Genomic DNA, 23,694 nt, shown 5'->3' on the forward strand with positions numbered 1-23,694 from the left:
CAAGGGTGGGGTTTGAACCAGGAACCTTCCGCACTGAAACCAAGCTCACTAACCACTTGGCTACCACGCCTGTAGTCTCACCTATAGTCATGAACTTTGGGTAATGACCAAAAGAACAAGGTCACAAATACAAGCGGTGGAAATGAGATTCCTCTGTCGGGTATCTGGGCTTACATTCTAGTACAGGGTGAGAAACTTGACTGCCCAGGAGGAACTCTGAGTAGAGCCACTGTTTCTTTGCATCAAAAGCCAGCTGAGGTGGTTCGAGCATCTGGTGAGGATGCCCCCTGGTCATCTCCCTTGGGAGGTCTTCCAGGAACATCCAACTGGGAGTAGGCCCTGGAGAAGACCCAGGACATGTTGGTGGGATTATATTTCCCAGCTGGCTTGTGAACTCCTTGGGATTCCCCAGGAAGAGTTGGAGGACTTGAATAAGGATAGGGAAGTGCGGGGTGAGCTGCTTGGTATTTGGCACCATGATCTGGAACCAGGTAAGCAGCAGAAAATGAATGAATGAATGTTCAAAGCTAGAGCAATTTTAACGTTTGACCCCTGTACAAACTGAAATTAATATCTGTCACCATTTTTGCTGTTTTCACTCCATAACTCCATAAAATTCAGTCATAGATAGTCCAAACTATAACTTTTTGGAATCTTTATGATGAGACAAATAACACTGAGGTGAGCAGTGAATCACAAATGCTGGCGCACATACCTGTCCTGGATGTGTCGCCGGCTGGTGGTGAGAGCAACAGCAATGTTCTCCCAAGCTTTCCAGTGCTCTCCTTGACCCACTCCACTGCAGCCCAGCTCACTCCAGCACTCGTCAAAAACTGCCTGCCACTTATTGTCTGCGCACACACACAGACGCCCCAGCTTCCTGCAAAACCATTAACACGTAAAACAACAGACACACTCATTGTTCTATAAAAAAAAATAGAAAATTTTGCAATGCACTCTTCTGAACTCCATCCAAGCCTTACACAGTATGGCTTTTGTCCTTGTCTGTGTCAAAGAGGTGTGGTTTGTAGTAGGAACCTGTCACTTTGAGGCCAGCGCCCCACTCGCCGCTGAATGCGCCCTCCAGGTAGTCTCCATTCGGCATGGTCAGCACCCCCTACGGAGAACCCACATTTACTGTTAATCTGCAGTATACTGAGACTGTGTGAACTACTCACAGCTGTAGGCCTAGTGGTGATGGATTGTAAAGACAGAAAGATGGTGACAATGGCTAAACAGTTCCACGTACAAGATATAGAATGTCCAGTGCCCTCAACATCTTCAACTAAAGAGGTTACTAAGGCAAACTGGGCGCTCTGTATGATAGGTCAAGAGGAAACAATGAAACCATTGCCAGATCCAACCTAATCCAAAAGGAAGGATGTGGGAAATGCATCTTTATCTGATCATCTGCAGAGCTTTACTGAACTGAGGTAGCTGCTGAGAATGTTGTCACTCCAGAGACTGGACAAAGGGGAAGGAGTTCAGGTTTCTTGTCTTGCTAACACAGTTAAGTGGCACCAGTTAAGCAGGCTGTGCTTCAACAAGACCAAGGTTGAGAGAGCTGAGAAAAGAACTCTGAAATCTGACCCTTCTCACAAAGATGTTCCTGGAACATATCATTGGGACTAACCACTATCTTTCTCCAAGAACTTGAAAGAGGTCTTGATTTGTAGCAACAAGCTGAAGTCAGTGATGCTGTGTTATTTGACCATGACCGTGCTCCATGCTCAGTGTTACAGAACCATTGATAAAATTTACTGATAGATTAATTAAAGAAAACCAGTGCTCAGAATTTTTGGTTCATTAAATTAGGTTAGGTTCTCATGCTTACAGTGATATTGCTGCAAATATAATAACTGTCCCTGGAATTATTAATCTTCTTTAGCAGTCATTTGTTGTGAATACCGTGCAATAATTGGTTGAATTATATGGCTGCGACACTACACATGTTCTGATTGGCTGATTACAGGTTGGATATTTTCCCATATCAGAACAGTTTCAATTTCAATTAATCTCAATTTAATTTGCTTATAATGCGCCAAATCACAGCAAAGCCCTCTCAAGGCACCTTACATGAAACAATTCAACATAAAATTTAAATAAATAATTTAAAATGTATGAAAAATTCAAATACATGATTAAAAACAGAAGTAAAAGAATAAAACACAAAAAATAAAAACTATTCATAAGAAAGAAAATAAAAATAGGTTTTCAGTCTTGACTTAAAAATGTCCACAGACTCAGACTACCTCACGGTGGCAGGATGCGAAAAGGCTCTTTGACCTGCTGAATTCTTCTTCACCCTGGGAACACAGAGAAGTCCCGCATCCTGTGACCACAAAGCTCAGGCCGGCACGTAAAGTTCCACCAGATCAGCCAGATAAGATGGCGCCAGTCCATGAACAACCTTATAAGTCAATAACAAAACCTTAAAATCTGCTCTCTCAGAGACAGGGAGTCAGTGCAAAGATGCCAAAATGGGTGTGATATGTTCAGATCTTCTGCTACGTGTCAGAACTCTGGCGGCAGTGTTCTAAACTAGCTGAAGACCCCTGATGCTGGACTGCGGTAACCCTGAAAATAGAACATTACAATAATCTAGTCTAGAAGAAACAACAGCATGAATCAGGGTCTCAGCATCAGCCATAGACAGGATGGGGCGGATCCTCGCTATATTTCGCAGATGAAAAAAAGCAGTCCTAGTAACATCCCTGATGTGGAGGTCAAAAGACAACGTGGGATCAAAAATTACCCCAAGGTTCCTCATTTTGTCTGTATGTTGTATGACACATGAACCCAGGCTAAGCGCCAGCTGGTCAAACTGATATCGATGTCCCGCTGGACCAAGAACCATCATTTCAGTCTTATCAAAGTTTAAAAGTAGGAAGTTACTAGACATCCAACTTCTCACTGATAAAAGACAGTCCTCGAGGGATTTTATGGGAGTGAGATTTCCGGCAGTTATCGGCATGTACAACTGAGCATCATCAGTGTAACAATGAAAGGCAATCCCAAAACTCCACAGTATACGCCCAAGGGGTGCCACATACAGGGAGAAAAGCAAGGGGCCTAAAACAGATCCCTGTGGAACCCCAAATCTCATATCACCAAGGTCAGAGGTAGTGCCATTATACAAGACACATTGAGAACGACTGGACAGATATGACGTCAACCACACAAGGGCACTTCCAGTAATCCCAAAAAGATTCTCCAACCTATCGAGCAAAATATGATGATCCACGGTATCAAACGCAGCACTGAGATCTAACAACACCAAAACCGTATTGGTGTCTGAGTCCACTGCTCGCAGAAGGTCATTCACTACTTTAGTGAGCGCTGTCTCTGTGGAGTGACATTTCCTAAAAGCAGAATGCAGCGGCTCAAAAAGCACATTCACAGTGAGGTGGTCTACAAGCTGCCGTGAAACCATCTTTTCTAAAATTTTGGAACAAAATGATAGAATTGATATCAGCCTGTAATTTTTCCATACACTAGGGTCAAGATCAGATTTCTTAAGTAATGGTTTAGTCACTGCAGGTTTAAAACATTTCGGAACAGATCCAGAGGTTAATGACAGATTGATCATTTCCAGCACAGTCAGCCCAAGAGTGGACCACAGGTCCTTAAACAGTTTTGTTGGTACAGGATCAAATAAGCAGGTTGTGCTATTTGTAGATACCACAAGTTTCGTCAGCACGCCAAATGAAATACTGTTAAATTCTGTAAATCAAGGTAACACCTCAATGGTAGTGCCCACCTCCATAGCAAGTTTTAATTGCTGGGCCGAGGCGTGCTGAGATATGCTCAGCCTAATATCTTCTATTTTCTTCTTAAAATAATCCAAGAAATCCTGCGCTGAAAAGGGAGAACGACTAACAGGTGGCTGCCCGTGAATAAGAAATGCTACCGTGTCAAACAAGAACTTTGAGTTATATTTGTTTTTACTGATCAAATCAGAGTAATAGGCCTGCTTTGTGGCCAGTAGTGCATGCCTATAATAGCATCCCGCCACACAAGGCGGAACACCTCTAATTTGGAACAACGCCATTACCATTGCAAACCTCTTGCCTTCTGCCTGAGGTCACGCAAGTAACCATTGAACCAAGGTGACTATGCCTTGGGAGGGTGTGGCCCCAAAAGAGGAGGTGCAATCTTATCAAGTGTAGTTTTAAGTGCTAAATTTAGACTATCTGCAAGGCTGTCTACTGATTTAGCATTCTCCAGACTCGAAGCTAAAATATCAGGTAGTCTGGCCTCAAGTTCAGTCATAGTTGAGGGTTTAATATGACGCCACAGTAGTAGACAAGGTTGTTGTTCCACTAAACGCAGCAGCGTAAATGTAAACCTGATATATGAATCGTCTGAGACGATAGATGCGAGAGGCAAGATGTCGATATTCATGACAGAAAACCCATGTGCAAGAACCAAATCCAGGGTATTTCCACTAATGTGTGTCGGGTCCTGAATGCGTTGCTGGAATCCTAAAGCATCCACAATTTGCATAAACGATTTGCAAAGGGGATCAGAGGGCTTATTTATATGAATGTTAAAATCACCAATAATCAAAATGTTATCTGCACTAGTTGACAAACTAGAGATGAACGCACCAAATTCATCTAAGAAATCAGAATATGGACCAGGGGGCCTATAAACAGTGACAAAATAACATAGCTGAGCTCCAGTTTTATGACCCTGACAGTACTTAGCATCATGGGCATAATGGAGAGTCAGATGCTCAAAGGAATTATATTTGTGACCCCCAACAGCTAATAAAGAAAACCTAGATTTATTAAAAAAAAAAAAAAAAAAAAGCAACACCCCCGCCTTGCTTCACACCACGAGACACGTGACTAAATGTGTATGCAGGTGGGCAGGCTTCATTCAGAGGAAGGAGAGTTGTGGGTTTGAGCCAGGTTTCACATAAGCCAATCATATCTAAATGATGATCCACGATTAGATCATTAATCAGCAATGATATCGAGGACAATGATCTGATGTTCAGGAGACCCAGGGTAAGGACCTCAGTGGGGATGACAGTCTGACTGTTTGGAACCCGGCGAAGCAAGCCCAGGTTCCGAGAGCGCCACTGGCGCACATCAATCGGGCGAAGATGTGGCTGGCCGGGGCGATAGTCCTCAGAGCCGACCAGTGGCACCATGCAGGCTTTAACCGGATCCACAAGGCGTCGCGGCAGGACAAATCCCACCAGAATTCTGTGCACAGCTCGTCCAGATGCCAAACAGTGCTACAGGTTCACCAGTCGGCCACTTCATCTCCCACGGCGACGACTGCGCTTTCGGCCGAAAGACAGCACAGGAGCACAGCACAGAAAAGTCGGCACCTCCAATAAAAATGGGGGCGTAAAGTTCTGTCCACCCACCGATAACCACACCGCACCCCAAACTGGGGGCTGGAGATCCATCTGCGTTTGACGATCATACACCCCGCAATGCCTTTGATTCAACAGCATAAGTTAAAAACAATAAAATAATAACGAACAGACTGGAGAGCAGCAGACAAGCAGCCAGACACAAGGCGCCATCTTGGCACTCCCTCGAGCGAATGGAGTTTCTATGACAATCAGTCCGAAATGCGTATTTTCTTTACAAACCAGAAGCTAAAGCCCCTTTCACACCGGGGTGCTTCCGGTTGCGCCGTGTTTCATTATGAAGACGCCGCATGGAAGCAACTCAGTGCTGAGTCGATGCAGCTCGGTGTCACAACAGCGCGAGGGGCGCAAAGGAGGAAGCAAGTCGGGCGCCGAAAAATTAAACCCGTTTAATTTTTTTGGTGTCCTGTGCTTGACGCAGAAAGGAAGTGGTTCCAGCGCAAGTCGGGGCAAAGAAGCGTTACCCGGCGTGACTCGGTAGCCAATTTATGATTCCTGCTGTGTTCCATTGTTCCAGCAGTATAAATCACGCAGTATTGTTTTTAACCGTGTACTCAATGCAGTAAAAACTACACATCCAAAAAAAAAAACAAACAAAAAAAAAAAACCACAGGAAAAAAAAAATGCAGACTGATTGCATGAATGAATGAATGAATGAAAATGAATGAATGAAAACTGTTTATTTCGAACATTTGATACAACAACAATTACAAGATAGATCAGTGAAGACAACAACAAAAAAGTTGCTACTGTGTACCCAACATGTCCGAAAAGGGGTAGGGTGAAGCATCAGCTTATTTTTCCCTACCCCTTCTTCCCCACAACCAGTAATACCCTTTGCCACATATACACATAGATTCCTACACACCTAAACCGATATATATATATATACACAAACATAAATATACACCTACACATACCTACTTACATACAAAATACTATATATTTACAAGCCGAAGCAAAAAACAAAAACACCCTAACCCTCATTACCCTTCCTCCTCCCTATACCTAGAAAAAACCATATTTTTGTACCGCTGTTTGAAATGGTTCATGCTTTGACATTGCTTGAGCCCCACTCCCAATCTGTTCCACATCCTCACCCCACAGATAGAAATACAGAAACCTTTTAATGTTGTTCGTGCCCACTGATGCTTTAAATTAAATTTCCCCCTCAGATTGCAATCCCCTGATCTGTTAAAAAACATATTTTTAATATTTGCTGGAAGTAAATTGTTTATTGCTTTATACACGATTTGTACTGTTTGAAAATGAACCAAGTCTGTGAATTTTAAGAATTTGGATTGTAAAAATAGTGGATTTGTAATGATCTCTATAGCCAGTATTATGAATAATTCTTATAGCTCTTTTCTGCATTACTGATAGTGATTGTGTTGTACCTTTATAAGTATTACCCCATACCTCTGCACAGTACTGTAAATATGGTAAAACCAGTGAGCAGTAAAGAATGCAGAGTGAGTTGTGGTCCAGAATATATGTTTCGCTTTGTTTAGAACTGAAATGCTTCTTGACAGTTTACTTTGTATATGTTTTATATGAGTCTTCCAGTTTATCTTATCATCTATTATCACCCCCAGAAACTTATTTTCATGTACCCTTTCAATATCTACCCCCTCGACTTGTAACTGAACCTGTATGTCTGTATTACAATAGCCAAATAACATGTATTTTGTTTTACTTAAGTTTAATGATAATTTGTTTCTGTCAAACCATATTTTCAATTTTCCCATTTCTATACTGATCCTCCTCAGTAACTCCTGCAAATCCCCCCTGAACAAAAATGCTTGTGTCATCTGCAAATAATACTAATTTTAATATTTTGGAAACATTGACAATATCATTTATATAAATTAGAAACAGTTTTGGACCCAATACTGATCCCTGTGGGACGCCACAAGCATTGTCCAAGCATGATGATGTATATTCCCCCAACTTCACAAACTGTTTTCTGTTAAGTAGCTTCTCACCCAGTGCAACACCAACCCCCTAATCCCATACTGTTCAGGTTTATTGATTAATATGTCATGATTGATTGTATCAAAAGCCTTTTTTAGGTCTATAAATATTCCAACTGAATGTAATTTGTGGTCTATGGCGTTTGTAATCTCCTCAACTGATTCTACTAATGCAAGTGATGTTGAACTATGTGCTCTGAATCCATATTGACTATCAGTAAGTAATTTATATTTATTTATGAATTTGTCTAATCTATTATTGAATAACTTTTCTAATAATTTGGAAAATTGTGGAAGCAAAGAAACAGGTCTATAATTTGTGAAGTGGTGTCTATCCCCAGTCTTATACAGCGGCACAACCATAGCTATTTTTCATTTGATTGGGAAATTTACCGGTTTGAAATGATAAGTTACAGATGTATGTTAATGGTTCTGCAATCCATTCAATGACCTGTTTTACCACCACCATATGAATTTCATTTAAATCGGTAGATGTTTTATATTTACAATTATTCACAATGTCTATAATTTCTTTTCCATCCACTGCTGTGAGGAACACTGAACAGGGATTTCTTCTATGAGATTATTATCCAATCCTCAGGTTGGGAATCAGGAATTTTTTCTGCCAAGCTTGGTCCAATATTTACAAAAAAAATTATTAAAACCGTTGACTACCTCATCCTTATTTTCCTTCTTGACATTATTATCAATGAAATACTGAGGGTAACTCTGTTTTTTATTACCATTTTTGATAATGCTATTTAATATATCCCATATTCCTTTAATATTGTTTTTGTTATTATATGTTACTATAATATTCCTTCCTACATACCCGTATAATATTAGTTAATCTATTTTGCATTTCTTATATCTATTTTCTGTCTCTTTAGTCTTTAGTTTTATGAATTCTCTATACAGTGTATTTTCTTATTACATGCATTTCGTAACCCTTTCGTCATCCATGGTCGATCTTGGATTTTTTGTTTTCTGTAGTCTTGTTTAATTGGACAATTTTTATCATATAATGATGTAAATATTTGTAAAAAAGTTTCATATGCACTATCAACATCACTTTCACTGTATACCTTTTCCCAGTTTTGCTCCTGTAAATCCTTCTTTAGTGTGTTCATGTTTTCCTCTGTCCGCACTCGCCTGTATTTTATTTTCTCCTCTGGCTGATTCCGCCGATGGTTTCTATTATAAATGATGAAAACTGGTAGATGATCACTAATGTCATTGATTAATAATCCACTCACAGTGTTATTCTCAATATCATTGCTGAATATATCAATTAAGGTAGCACTATGGGATGTAATTCTGCTTGGCCTGGTGATTTTTGGATATAAACTCATACTGTACATTATACTGATAAATTCATGTTATTTTATGCTTATTTGGATTGAGCAGATCAATATTTAAGTCACCACAAATGAACACAGTTTTTGATTAGTTTTGAGAACATTTTTCCCATACAGTCAGTGAATGTTTCAATACTAGATCCTGGTGCTCTATATATACAGCTGACTAATACATTTTTGCTTTTTTCTTCACATATTTCAATAGTTACACATTCTAATAAGTTATCGATCACAGTTGTCATATTGTCTACTCTTTTATAATCCATGTTCTTATCCACATACACAGCCACTCCTCCTCCACTCTTATTCTTTCTGTTTACACAATTAAATTCATATCCATCCAGTTCAAAATCCATTCCTTTATCTTCATTGATCCATGTTTCTGATATAGCAATTATGTTAAATATTTTTTTAAATTGACTTAAATATTCTTTAATGTTGTTAACGTTTGCATATAGACTTCTGCTGTTGAAATGGATTATTGATAATTTATCTGTTTTAATGATCCGATTAAACTGTTCATCTGCATAATAGCAACAACTGTCATTGATATTTGAGAAGAAATTATTGTCCGGGTCTATATCATGCTCCAAGTCCAGGACATTGTGGTCTGTGTATTTAAATGTTCTCAGTTCTACTTTTCCATGATCAGCAATCCTTTGAGTTATATCCTTCTTGTCTCCAGATGTAGATGATGTAGTAGATGAATAGGTTCCTCTGGTCTGTGTCATGGTGTTGTGATGTGTTTGTGTCCTCATACCTTATTGGTCGTATTTGTCCAGATCCTCGATGTTCCTGATTACCATAACCTTCGCTTGTTCTGGTGTTCCATTCATTTGATAAATGTTTTGCAGTTGGATGTCCATGTCTGTTGAATTTTTCCCTGCTTTTTAAGAAACGAGCGTTCCTGGTGATGTCTGCGTTTCTTTGGTCAGATGTTCATTGATGAATACGTTTGTTCCTTTAAGTTTCCGTCCCTGTTTAACAATGCCATTTTATGTTTTCTGTTGACAAACCTCATTATAACTGCTCGCTTGTCTCCATCCTCTCTCCTGGGCAGGGGGTGGCACGCTTCAATGTTATTACAGTCCATTTGAATACCTTTAGATTGCAAGAAGTCAGCCACCTGTTGTTCCACTGAGCTGGCCTCCTGCTCGCTGGCCTCCCCTCCGCTGTCTTCTGACACCGCCCGTGCGTAGGATCGAGGTTTAATATGAATTCCTGTAATAATAACGTCGTTCATCCTTGTGTACTGTTCCAACTCCGCAACACGGTTCTCCAGGTACACCAGACGCCGGTCTTTCTCGGCATTCTGGATCCGGAGAGCCTTCACTTCTTCCACCAGCTCCATAATGGATTTCTGCTGCATTTTAACAACAGAGATTTCCTCAGACAAAACGTCCACGGACTTCTTGATATCGTCTCCCTCCTCCGCCGTCAGTGCCTTCTTCGGACCCATGGTCATAACTCCGCGCTGGCGCCTCGGGCCTCGGTGGAGCCGCGCCGGTGGAAAACAATCCTGCTGTGGATCAGCGAACTTCACACTAAATGTGATTATTAACTGTCAGATGACAATGTAAAACCTCTTAATCATTCTAAAGTTGATTGTAAGCAGAAACAAGGCAGTTTAAGCGCAAACGGGGCGATAATCTCTTAATTGCTGCTAGCGCTCAGTCATGACGCTGCTATAGCGCTTTGCCAGAAATATCCAGTAAAAAGTCCGGACATCTCTAGTCCACTCATGGACGTTCGTTCACGCGCGCACATGTGAACAATTAAAAGAAAGAAAACGTCTGCTGCAGGCATTAGTTCCTTGTTCTCTGCTCAAACTCTTACATCACAGTTAAATAAAGGGCAAAAAAGGACATAAGTCCTGAGACAGGAAATGTCAACATCAAGTAGAACTCCAGATATTGGTTCGTTCGCGCACGCATCTCGCGGTCAAAGGAGGAAAGAAAAGAAAAAAAAAATTGTCTGCAGGCAGTTCGTTCCTTTCTCTCCTCAGACTCTCTCATCACAGTTAAAAAAGGACATAAGTCGAGGACATGTCAACATCAAGTAGAACTCCAGACATCTCCACATTTGGACGGTTCGCGCGCGCGCGCATCTCGCGGTCAAGGGAGGAAAGATAAACTATAACAGAACTCAGAGCGCAGCCCTGCAGCTCAGCACAAGTAGAAGAGAAGTCAGAGTGCACAGTTTGGCTGCAGACAGACTGTGCACTCTGACTTCTCTGTGCAGAGAACCTGCAGGTTGCGTTCTCACCTCCTCTCTGCCCCCTGCTGCGCGCACCTGACGCAGAAATTCCTGCATCATCATGACACCACAGGAAGCAACTGGGAGCAGTCCCGGTGTGAAAGGGGCTTAAAGGCACGATTAGAAAAAGCAAGTCGGACATGAACGTACTCCATAAATATCTAAACAACATCTGGAAAAACACACAGACTGAAAGCTTACTAGCTAAGGACCGGACCATCTATTAGCAAGTTCTTCATGGAGTTGAAGTGAACAAGTCGGACTACGAGCCGTCAGCAGCTTCCATATTGAGGCGATACTGTAAGATTGTGTGTTTATATACAAGACCTTGGTGAACCCCATCTTGACCAGGTCTGCATAATCATGGGTACACCACAATCAAAAGTCTGTAACTGTTCTATTATAAACAAGAAAATTGGGAGTTTGTCAAACATACTAAAACTGAAAAATCAATCTCAACTTTCAACTCTATTATTACCGTCATACTGCACCAACAGGTCCAGCCAGACTGTGCACTGACTTCTCTTATAGTTTATATTTGTTCTTGTGCTGAGCTGCAGGTCTGCGCTCTGAGTTCTGTTATAGTTTATCTTTCCTACTTTGACCGCAAGATGCGCACGTGCATGAACGAACCATTTGTGAGTAAATGTTTACATGTGCGCGCACGAATGAATCGTCCATGAGTGGACTGGAGATGTCCGGACTTTTTACTGAATGTGGACATATGTCCTGTCTCTGGCAATCAGTCTGTGAGCAGGACTTTTATGGACTGTATTTAAACACATTTGTGAGAGAAGACCAAGGAGCGGCTGCAGCCAGCAGCGTTTTTTTTCTCCTGTGCTTAGTTTTTACTGCATTGTGTACACGGCATTGTCATGACAACACACGACGCAACTCGAAGCGAGCCCGTGTGAAAGGGGCTTAATAAGGAATAGTCTTTGTGAAATAATGCACAGGCATCATGTAGAATCTTGTCAACAAACTGACAGCCAAAGTAGGCGTTGTATCACGTTATCTGATTGGTCGTTATCAACAGAAGGCATCACTCGATTGGCTAGCGCTACGCTGCACGTGAGGTGCACTCGGCTCTACCAGCGGTCAACTCGGCATGTCGTACAGCTCAAAAAGTGGCAAATCGGCCAATCAGAAGTTGGCAAAATCACATACCATATAATAATATATATAATAGCCATATAATAAATGAATTATTAACCTCACTTGCTCGGTCTGTACGGGGATATCAGACCTCCGTGTTTTTCACATGGACCTCGCTTCACTTGATCCATACTGACAACACGTCAGTCTGATATTTCCCCGTACAGACCCCGCAGTCAGTTAATAATCCTTTCGAATTTAATGCAACTTGCCTTATATTCTTAAGGCAACAAATGGGTTTTTAAACTGTATTCTTGGCTCATAAGATAGGTGGTTTCAAAATAGTCCATCAAAATTAAGTACACAGGTACTCAAAAAGCATCAGCATCACCAAAATCAGCAGCCATTTTTAAAAATGGCCACTGCAGCTGTCTCAAGGTAAATCTGCAATGGCTCAATACCCAGATTTCTTCCTAAAATATAAACTCACAAATGTACCAAATTTGGTGGTTTTATGACAAAATGAACAATAGGTTAGCTATGCCACCTCACTACCTTTAGACACTTTAACATAACTGAAATTACACCATATTTGTCTGGTCAATCAAATTTTAAATACAGCCTCTTCCATTCCATCAAGTTGAGCAAGTCTTATATAGACTCTGATGACTGTTAGCAGCACCACTTATCTCTGGATTCCCTTGTGTGAAAGAGATGAGAGACCATGACACCCCCTGGACCAGACACCAGACCTACACAAGTTCATTCCCCAGCCAAGGCTGCTACCCATTTATACTTGGCTGGACAGAGACAATGCAGATCAAGTGTCTTGCCCAAGGGCACTGACCAGTACACTGAATGGGAATCTAACCCAGGTCTACAGATTGAAAGGCCAGTTCCTCACCCACTGAGTGACCTGCTCTACTAGCTGGAAAAAACAACAACTTGTATTTAAAAGACAACAGAAATGCAACATCCCCTGTCTAGAACATGTAGAAGCATTTGTGTGTTGTTCACCTTCCCGTTGAGGGTCCAGTCATCACAGAATTCCCCCTCGTACATTGTATCATCCTCTGACAGCAGGACCCCAGTGCCCTGAAGGAGAGAAACTTCAGTATTTCTGTCTTCAATATTTGCTCATATGAGCTAACTGACATAACACTATGAGGTTCAGCTTGGGACTCCGGCAAGAACGGTCGCATTCCTCCCCTCTCCTCTTTTTCTGTTCTCTATCTCTGCTCCGACCTTCAGAGTCCCAGCTTCACCAGACTGTGAATTCTTCAAATTAAGATTTGGATTAACCATGGAATTGATCAGCTGGTCTCTCAACGCTATTGACAATTTTTTTTCGACAAGGAAATCAGGGCTGGGGGACCCTGCGTGCGAACCTACCTAGCGGGCTATGCGCCCAACGCCTGAGAAAAATGGAGTGTGACATGCTTGGCTCCACTCTCTGTGGAAGATGTTGAAGATTTATTTCTTTTCACTTTTTTGGTGGGAGGTTTGGCACTGATTGGTTTGTGCGCTGCCTTGACCCACAGGAATATTAGCAAGACGGCTGCTTCCAGAATCTCATCCCCTCATCTGTCCGTCATGATTAATGAGTTGGGCAATGCTGTGTAATCTCAGACTGCGCAAAATGGATACCATCTGGAGCATATCGCTGTATTGCAAAGGAATGTGCTGCTGAGGACCGGAGAATATTCTTAATAAAATTGGACTCTACATGGTCAGAGGTGCAGTAAATGGCATTCTGTATCTCGCCGCCTAACATCAACATAGCAGCCTTATCGGCTCCCGAAGGTCAAATGCCCTGCTCTTCCCCCAGAAGGATCTATGGCCTCGGTGAAGGAATTTGGCTCCCCCTTCTCATCTATCTACCCCCCCCCCCCCCCCCCCCCCCCCCCCCAGCCTGCTGGTGCCTAGCAATGTCAGACTTTACACACACACAAACAGAAACTGACAGAAACTTAACTCATCTGCACACAACGCATGTCTCCCTCTCCCCATCCATATTACACCCCCCCATGTCTCTCCACTCCCCTCGCCCTGGCTTTCTCCCTGCCACCTCGAAGGCAGCGTGGTTTTTACTGATACAGCCTTCACCCACTTTGCCTCAATTCAGATGAGGGACTACTTCAAGTTTAGTGCACATAAACAATGTCAAAGGTATATGTGTTGTCTTTAATTCTGATGTGTGACATTGTTACGGTAAACAAGTAATAATTGCGGATTAATTGCTGTATCTTGTCTGAGGTAATTGGAGTGTAAACTGAATTTCGTTGTTGTTGCACTCGTGTAATGACAATGACAACAAATCTCATCTCATCTCTCATCATCTTAAGCTGCACTCTGTAAGCTTATCAACCATGTGTAAACAACAACTAACAACCATTTAACTGCTTATCTGTGTCATTTGTATATTTGATTATATATTAATTTAGTACATGATACCAGAAAATTTCTGAACTTGAAAACTGTGTGTGTTTCCTCTTTGGCTCACCATCATCTTATTGTCTTTGAAAGCTCCTTCGTAGTAAAGGCCAAACTGGGTGACGACAACCCCTGTGCCCTGCCGCAAGTGGTCCTGCCACATCCCCATGTACTTCTCCCCTCTGAAAAACAACATGTTAAATCTGTGTGGAGTGGACAGTTCTCAAAAACTAAGGGACAGTGCAAGAAGGAGACGAGTGAGGAAAGCCACCAAGACAACCCCGAAGATGTTATAGGCTTCTGTGGCTGCGACTGGAGAAACTGTGCATAATGCAAGTTTTGAATTTTGCATTGCAATTTATACAGTTTCATGATGAAGTGGTATAGATGAGAGGATAGAGGATTTCTTTTTTAAAGAAAAATGAAAATTCAGGAAAAAATGGCCAGAAAGCACATAGAAGATGCAGTCCGAGATTTGATCTGTTTTGTTGAAAGAAAATTCTTCTTTGCTCCTCTCCACTATGAAACTATGAGTGGTGATGCAAAACTTGCACGAGTACATATATTTCTTCATGGAATACAAATAAAAAATACCCCAAACACAAAGCAAGAAAAACATTTAAAAAGGCCAATCTTGAGAAGCTGACAAAAGAGGGCTAATAAATAAATAAATAAAATCCTAGCTCTAGACCTGTATTAAATGTCTTTATTTTTTCTTTGTCTATGCAAAAAACCCTTCACCAACTTTCATGAAAATCAGTCACCAACCAACACGAGTTCTTTTGTCTTGTAGAAGATGAGCTTACTTTGTAATATCGTCAAAGACCCCATAGCCAGTCTTCTTGTCATTGAGCCACTGGCCAATGAAGACGCTGGGGGATGAGGTGTTCAGCTTGCCACTGCGCAACATGCCGTGGCCGTGTCGCACTCCATCCTGGAAGGATCCCTCATACACCTCACCACTAGCATACCTTTGGACAAATGAGAAGATTACTGAAGCTGTGTATTCATCAGCAGCTTTATACAACTTTTACCTACATTCCACCAAAAATAAAAAATAACAACAACTTCACATATAAAATGTTGGTGCACTACTACAGGGGTTACAAGTATTTGACAGCAATTTCTCACAACTGAAGCACTCACCTGTACATCCCCCGACCATGCATCTTTCCTTCTTTCCAGTGGCCTTCATAATGATCACTCTTGTTCAGCGTTTTATTGGGAGCTACATATTCACCAAAACTACACATTCACACACAATATTGAAAACAATCAAGGAAAAAAAAATTCCATTAATGCCAGCAAATAGATTTATGAAATATATCCTTAATACATGCAATAACTAAACTTTAAATCCAGATTATTATTATTTTGTTTGTGCAATATGACCAAACATTAACAATTGTTCTGACAATATACAACTGTACTGCTGGAACGGTAATGTATGACCACTGTAGCTGTATTAACAACTAACAAGCCAGCTGAATTGCTAGTTGGTCAGAACACAACAAAAGCCTATTGCAGGTGTTAATGGAAAATGAGAAATTACTTTTCTATAAAACTGACAGTTTGGATTGTCAAACTGATTCAAATTACAGTGATCTGAAGCAGAGAAAAATAGCACATCCTCATATTACAGAAGCCAGATAGAACCAAACTTTTGCACCTTTAACAGTTACATCCACTAGGGTTGTCATCATAATATGAATAATAAACAGGAGCGTATGATGCACAGAGCTGTGACATCAAATAGATGTAAGTGAAAAGTGTGGAGAGATTTTCTGGTGATCGAGAACCAAATGGCAAAAGTGACATAATGCTGGAAGTCAGTCATTTTCATTTCATTTATATAGCACCAAATCACAACAAAGTTGCCTCAAGGTGCTTCACACAAGTAAAGTCTAACCTTACCAACCCCCAGAGCAAGTACATAGGCGACAGTGGTAAGGAAAAACTCCCTCTGATGATCTGAAGAAGAAACCTCAAGCAGACCAGACTCAAAGGGGTGACCCTCTGCTTGGGTCATGCTACAGACACAATTGACAAAACAATTTACAAAACAAATATACAAGAAATTTTGGCGGTGCAAAGGGCGGGAGGGTTGCAGAAGTCAACACCACGCCCATCTGTGGATTGAGTCGTACCTCAAACAGAGAAAAAAAACAGAATCAGGCATCTGAAAGACAATAAATACAGTATAATTTGTCAGCATTAAGCAACAAGAAAAACAGAAGAAATGCTAAGGTGATCGCCGGCCACTAGCCCTAAGCTTCACTAAAAGAATTTAGATAAAGTTGAGGCCGCGGCACGCTCCATTTCCTAATAAAATGAAATTAAAAGGGTAAACGCATAGTAACATACGATGCCAGTATGCTAGCCATACGAAAGGGAAAATAAATGCGTCTAAAGTCTCCACATAATCTGACAGTTTTATTGACACAGAGAGATCATTCCACAGAACAGGGGCACAATAAGAGAAAGCTCTATGACCTGCAGACTTTTTAATCACCCTAGGGACACAAAGTAGTCCTGCACACTGAGAACGCAGAGCCCGGGCCGGTACATAGTGTTTAAGTAGGCCAGCTAAGTAGGGAGGTGCCAGTCCATGAACAATTTTATAGGCTAGTAGCAGAACCTTAAAGTCTGATCTCAGTGGGACAGGCATTCTGGAGGGTTTTTTGATGACCGTTTTCTTAGATTAGATTACATTAGATAGAACTTTATTGATCCCTTGGGAAGGCTCCCTCAGGGAAATTGAGGTTCCAGCAGTATTGTATAGCTTGTATTTCTGTGCAATTATATTTCTGAAGTTAATAATTTACTTATTTATTTATTTTTACACACACACACACACACACACACACACACACACACACACACACACACACACACACACACACACGCACACACACACACACACACACACACACACACACACACACACGTGTGTGTATATTTTGGTCAGTCAGATAAACAAAAAATGATTAAGAATTAGTTCAAAGGTCTACACTCACCCATCCTCGAGTCCATTTTTAAACATCCCTGTGTATATTCTCCCATCACTCCACTTCAACACTCCCCTAAGAAACACACACATAACATCATGAAAACAACATAACTAATCATAAATAAAATGTCATTTGTAATACTTAATTATAAGCATATGAGGGGCAATTAAGATCAATCAATCAATCAATCAATCAATTTTTTTATATAGCGCCAAATCATTGTGACAAGCCAAAATTTCTTGGGAATATGTGAAGTTTTGACTCACTGGGTGCAATGCTGAGATATGTTGATTTTTCAGAATGCAAAGGTGGAGAACCACATCCTACTTCTTCTGAGTCAGGCTTAAAACTTCTCAATTGCCCTTCGTACTTTTCTCTTTTGAAGCAAATGACTGGCTGATGTCTGAGATCCAGAAGCATCATTTCACACAGTTACTTCCTTGATGATAGGCTGCCTCACTTCCATTACAGCTGCCTACAGTTCTTGACTGTAACTGTAATATTGCTTCTGACAAGTGAAATGTTTGTTTTTCATCTGCACTGTGAAGGCCATTCAAGGTTAGAAAGCATTTGTGTATATATATGTGAGCAGATAACCAAATCTGATTTGTCAGCAGTAACATCATGTATTCAGTGTACTGCCTCTAGAAGTTATGGAATTGTGTCATAGGTTATGCAAAATTTGTTACTATCTCGATATAATTCAATTTCAATTTATTCAACTTACAGCATGCCAAATCATGACACCATCGCCTCAAGGCGCTTCACAGAAAACAACTCAAAAGACAAAACAAAATGGACCAAAAGATCAAAATGCATAATTAAATGTAATGTAATTCCATGGCTATCCATTCACTGGACTGACCTAGGCCTCTTATTCTGCCTACAGAGAAACAGAAGTGAATGGACACAACTTTTAATTCACACTGTGCTAAACATTGTCCTGTGCAGTTAAAAAAGTGGCAATGATTACAAAATACTGTACATGTGGTAACCTTGTAAGTTGCACAAAGACAGTGTGTGCTGAACTCATAGCTGTATTAGATCAGTTTACGTAATTCAGCCACCAATTTTCATGTACATACACTCATCACTAAACTTCTGGCTAAATGACTAAAGACACGTATACCTTTCACTCATAATTCCAACACAGGTTTTTTTTCCTCTGCAATATTCTTTGAGTGAACTCTTCGCCATGTTTTGGAATGTTTGATGCTGTTGTACCGAACACATCGTGCATGTCTGAGCCACCACTGTGACTGTCACAGGTTCACAAATATTTACAATGTCACACTTGCCATTTCATTTATGTGAAAACAGGTTTCATAATCCCATATTTTCTGAAAAAAAGAGAAACCAGATGTAACTAGGTGCAATAGAGTGTGGAATTGTGACACTTTATATGAAAACCTGGAAAAAGCCCTGCTTTACTTTTTTCATTTTTTGTCCTTGACCAAACATGCAGTAAAAGGCAATTTCACCAGACTTGAAACTCTGAAAAACACATGCATATGTGCATGGAACATCCACATCAATGGTCTGCATTTTCCATGACTTCATTAACCAATCAGTCCTATAAAAAATTATTGCAAATGGATGGTGTTTGAGTGACCTACCTGCCATTGGGTTTGCCAGCCAACCAGCGGCCTTCATAGGTTGCATCTTTGAGGCGGCCATCTTTATAAAACGTGTAAGTGGCAGTTCTGGAGATGGGAGGCTCCAATTTTTGTGCAGTCCCAGAGCTAATTGATGCTGTGTCCTGCCTTGCTGTGCTCAGGACCTGGTCTACTGCCTGGTTAATTGACCGCAGCCATTTGGCCTGGGAGTAAACACACAAACATGTCAAGATCATTAGCACACATTTTCTTATTCATTTAGGTTGCATGAAATGGAAAATAAGATACAGCTGATGACATGAAGTTTCATGAATTGCTACATCTAAGTGGACATAATCTGTGCTTCTCGTATCTGCATCCATGTTCTGTTCAAATGCATGTTACTCATGCTACTAAAAACGAGACTCATCACAGGTTTCAGAAACTTTCAGCACCCACAGTATTCTATGAGACAGCACAAGTAATCAAAAGATTAAAGGGATTTATTAATACTTGCTTATAACTTTCTTATTTGGTCTTTAGATTATTATTCCAAACTCCAGTATAGCAAAGCAAAACTACTACACCATGAAAAATTTTAATTGGGCAATTATAACTCATGATTTTAGAATTTATGCATAACGCAGAGTGATTTTAAATCAGAGACAATTAAATAGGGCACCGCAGTCTCGTTTGAGGGCGGGTGCTAAAAGGCTAAAATATGACGCATATGACATTGTTTATTTTTATTTTTAAAACACGGCATTTTGGCCAAATTACATGCAAACAAAGAGAAAATGCAAAGAAAAAGTGACGATGCAGTGGGAAAGTGGACATGTGTTGTGGTTTGCTTATGACCCGGACCACAAATGTGTCGAGGCGGTTTTGCAGACAAGAGAACAGACCTACTCTGGTTAGCTGTGCAGGCTAACACTTCCCAACATGACGTCTCCCATTTGCCTCATCTTCCCTTCTCCAATGAGAACAAAAAACACTTTTCACGACTGCTTCGGTGATTGCAGCCGAAAAGAAACAGTACACCATTTTTCCATGTGAAGTTATGCTGTGTATATATTGCACAACGGAGCACAGGCCCCCATAAGTGGTCAAATCCCACAATATCACACAGGGTTCAAACAAGACTGTGGCACCCTATTGTGTTTCCTGAGTGGTGATGCAGGTTGAAAGAAAAACAAAAAAGTTATGAGCAGGAAAAAAATAACTTAGTTGAATGAACAGACATGAAGAAATGGGGAAAAAGGTTGTAATTTTCTTGCTGATGTTATGCCTATTTTGGATATATTCCTCCATAATGCAAACTGAAAATCTTTATTACAGAAAAAAAAGATTTTCCAATTCATCCAAAAACAATGAACAGAGGAGAAATCAGGTAAGAGATTACAGAAAAGACTAATGTCTAAATCTAAGCAAAACTATGTTTTACTGTGCATGTGTTACCTTCTCCATGGAAGAACAAGCCAGCAAAGTAAAGGTTTCCTCTGGTGTCATCACCTTCAAGCCATATCTGCAGTCACAGAGACACAGACATGTTAAACATAGAGGAACAACACAGGGAGTGACTTGAGTCCTCCAAACCTCACATTTCCCTGCATGGCTGGAGAACTGAACCAGTGACCCTGTGTTCACAAGTTTGCTACTCTAACCTTTAAGTCACTGCGTAACAATCAATTGTAATCAGGGCTTTCAAATTGTTTTTGAATAGGTGGGGGTCAGGCTAAAGTAGCAGGACACCTTAGAATCAACCAAGGGACATTCGCAAAAACAAGTGAAACAACTGTGCATTTTAGTAAAAGCACCAAAATTTGCAGAGAGATAGTTTGATATATAATAATAATAATAATAATAATAATAATAATAGATATTATGTGGGCAGCACAATGGATTAGTGGTTAGCACTGTTGCCTCACAGCAAGAAGGTCATGGAATTGATTCACACCTGTAGCCTTTATGTGTGGAGTTTGCATTTCCTCTCCCTGTTTGCGTGGGTTCCCTGTGGGGGCTCTGGCTTGCTCCCACATCCAAAGACATACAGGTTAGGTGGACTGGAAACCTTAAAATTGTAAGTAAGTGTGGATGCAGGTGTCAATGTGTTTATTTGTCTATATGTGGCCGTGTGACAGATTGACGTCCTGTCCAGGTTGTACCCTGCCTCACACCCTGTGGCCGCTGGGATAGGTTCCAGCCCCCCGTGACCTGATCTTGGATAAGCAATTGAAGAGGAGTGTGTGTATAGCTATTATGCCAAGGTTTTTTTTTTCTTGATCTGTGTAATTGTGGTTGGAATGGATTCAGTGTGTAAGAAAACAACACTTAATTTGTGTCTGTATGACATATAGTAATAAACACATAGTAATAAAGACAGTATTTTGAAGATATTCAGGAATGGCATGGCAGCCATTTTGTATTTTGCTGTATGTTTATTACTCTCAGGGGGGAACTGCGCACACGTCTCTGAAGTGTAGGCAAGGTTACAGTTTCTGGCTGGTCCCCACCTCCTCCACTCACATGTAAAAGCAGACAGGCACATACCAGCAAAGCCACGCCCCGTGTGATGTCACACACAGGAAGTGGGAACATTTATTTATTTATTGCTGTTCTCCTTTAATTTTCAGTGTAAGTGAAAAAACACTAAACAAATGGGGTAAAAACTACAGTAAAGCTCGCCTAAACCATCATCGTATAAACCGGATAGCCGCACTCACTGGACATGGTTTTCCATAAATAGAACAGATTTTCGCTTCCATCGGGCATAGCGTCCTGCCTCATCGTAATGTATTCCCATTAAAAACCCTTCACATATACCGGACAGAGCAGTCTGGATGTGCCCAGTAACACAGGTATGAAATGAAGTTCAGCACTGACACTCACCAATTCAAGGAAAGTGGGTACCGTATTTCCTTGATTAAAAGACCAGCTGTTTGTATTTTTCAAACTGTGGGCAGACCCGGCATCTAAAGGAGGCAGGGGGTAATTCAAGGCTGGTAATTATTAACTCTTAACAAAATTCTTCTTTCTGCCTGGACTGTAATATGGTGTTAAGTTTCACACATACGAGTATCCCTGGGTATGATGAACCAAACCGCTTTAGATCAGAACCCTCTGTGTGGCTGCAAACCCTCTCTGAAGCCTGACAGGCACCTGCTAAACGACGAACCCGAAAAGGCTGTGATAAATGTGATTTGTCACTTTTACATTTTCACTCCTTCCTCTCCTGTCATATTTTAAAAGTTTTTTGCAGTGTGCATGCCGATTACATTTCGATCATAGATCAAATACATTTGGCAGACAAGTCTACAAATATGACCATCTTACAACACGGAGTCAGAAAAAGACGCTCAAATGACCTGCAATTCATGGAGAATGTACACGTACTGCACTGTTGGTTTGGAGGTTGATGGTTGTATAAAGAAGTGAAGCTGGTTGAAGGACAAATTCATCCAGAAAAAGCCACTGTTCCTGTGGCAAATTGCATAAAGACGCAACAGAGAACTTTAAAAGGGTCATGCGCATGTTGATGTCATTGCATGGCCACATAGCTACAGTGTTGCAGAAGCAGAAATCAGGCGTTAGGATTTAAGGTACAACTCTGCAGCAGACTTAGAAAAAGAATGACTCGACCAACTGTAATCTTTTTAATGCACATAATGTCCAGGGCTTATTTAAGGCAGGCGTTAATTTTTTTTCAAAGTGTTGACCTGGTCATTAAATGAGGCAGGTCCCAATTCAAGTTCAGGCTTTTAATCAAGAAATAGGTAAGCCTAATTGGTGCTAAATAGTGCAAACCAGCTGAGTTCATAATGAGAAGTTAAGTTTTTACTGGTAGAAATTGTAGTTTCAGTTTCTAGAATGTAAACTAATTTGTAAGTTATTACCATTACAAAACACTTTCATAAATGTTCAAACTGATTACATGGTAACTCTAGGCTACTGAGTTTTGCACATTAAAAATGGAGTAGACTGCATGATTGAGACTCACAGGCCTGTGTTTTCTTCTGGAACTGGTTCCACCCACAGTGTGGCCAGTGGGAAGACATGGTGGGTAGAGAACTGCAACAGAGGAAAAGGACAGAAAGGGTAAAAAAAAAAATAAAAAAAATAAAATAAAATAAGGGAAGATGGAAAGTATCAATAAATACTATTACTCTTAAACTCTGATAAGACTGAAATGATGGTTCTTGGTCCAGCCAGACATCGGCATCAATTTGACCAGTTGGTGCTTAGTTTGTGTTCGTGTGTTATACATCATATGGACAAAGTGAGGAATCTTGGGGTACTTTTTGATCCTACGTTGTCCGCTGACCTCCACATTAGAGATATTATGAGGACTGCCTTCTTCCATCTGCGAAATATAGTGAAGATTCTTCCCATCCTGTCTATGGCTGATGCTCTGACTCTGATACATGCATTTATCTGTTTTAGACTGGATTATTGCAATGTTTTCTTTTCTGGTCTGCCGCAGTCCAGCATTAGGGGTCTTCGATTAGTGCGAATTGCTACTGCCAGACTTTTGACACAAAGCAGAACGTTTGACCACATTACACCCATTCTGGCGTCCCTACA

General features: G+C 40.8%; 1 protein-coding gene across 5 annotated transcripts in view; it reads right to left on the reverse strand.

The window, feature by feature from the left end:
- Positions 1 to 23,694, reverse strand: part of als2b (alsin Rho guanine nucleotide exchange factor ALS2 b) — a 112,313-nt gene that overhangs the window by 21,026 nt on the left and 67,593 nt on the right. For all 5 annotated transcript variants that reach the window (XM_034174888.1, XM_034174897.1, XM_034174870.1 and 2 more), the window contains 10 exons: positions 23,111 to 23,181; positions 20,572 to 20,638; positions 19,135 to 19,337; positions 17,525 to 17,590; positions 15,654 to 15,752; positions 15,314 to 15,478; positions 14,578 to 14,689; positions 13,092 to 13,169; positions 984 to 1,117; positions 716 to 880 (listed from right to left, as the gene is read on the reverse strand). In XM_034174888.1, the coding sequence (XP_034030779.1) occupies positions 716 to 880; positions 984 to 1,117; positions 13,092 to 13,169; positions 14,578 to 14,689; positions 15,314 to 15,478; positions 15,654 to 15,752; positions 17,525 to 17,590; positions 19,135 to 19,337; positions 20,572 to 20,638; positions 23,111 to 23,181 (1,160 nt within the window). The remainder of the gene's footprint in view (positions 1 to 715; positions 881 to 983; positions 1,118 to 13,091; positions 13,170 to 14,577; positions 14,690 to 15,313; positions 15,479 to 15,653; positions 15,753 to 17,524; positions 17,591 to 19,134; positions 19,338 to 20,571; positions 20,639 to 23,110; positions 23,182 to 23,694) is intronic.

Source organism: Thalassophryne amazonica, chromosome 1, assembly GCF_902500255.1.
Source record: "Thalassophryne amazonica chromosome 1, fThaAma1.1, whole genome shotgun sequence".
Taxonomy (NCBI): Eukaryota; Metazoa; Chordata; class Actinopteri; order Batrachoidiformes; family Batrachoididae; genus Thalassophryne; species Thalassophryne amazonica.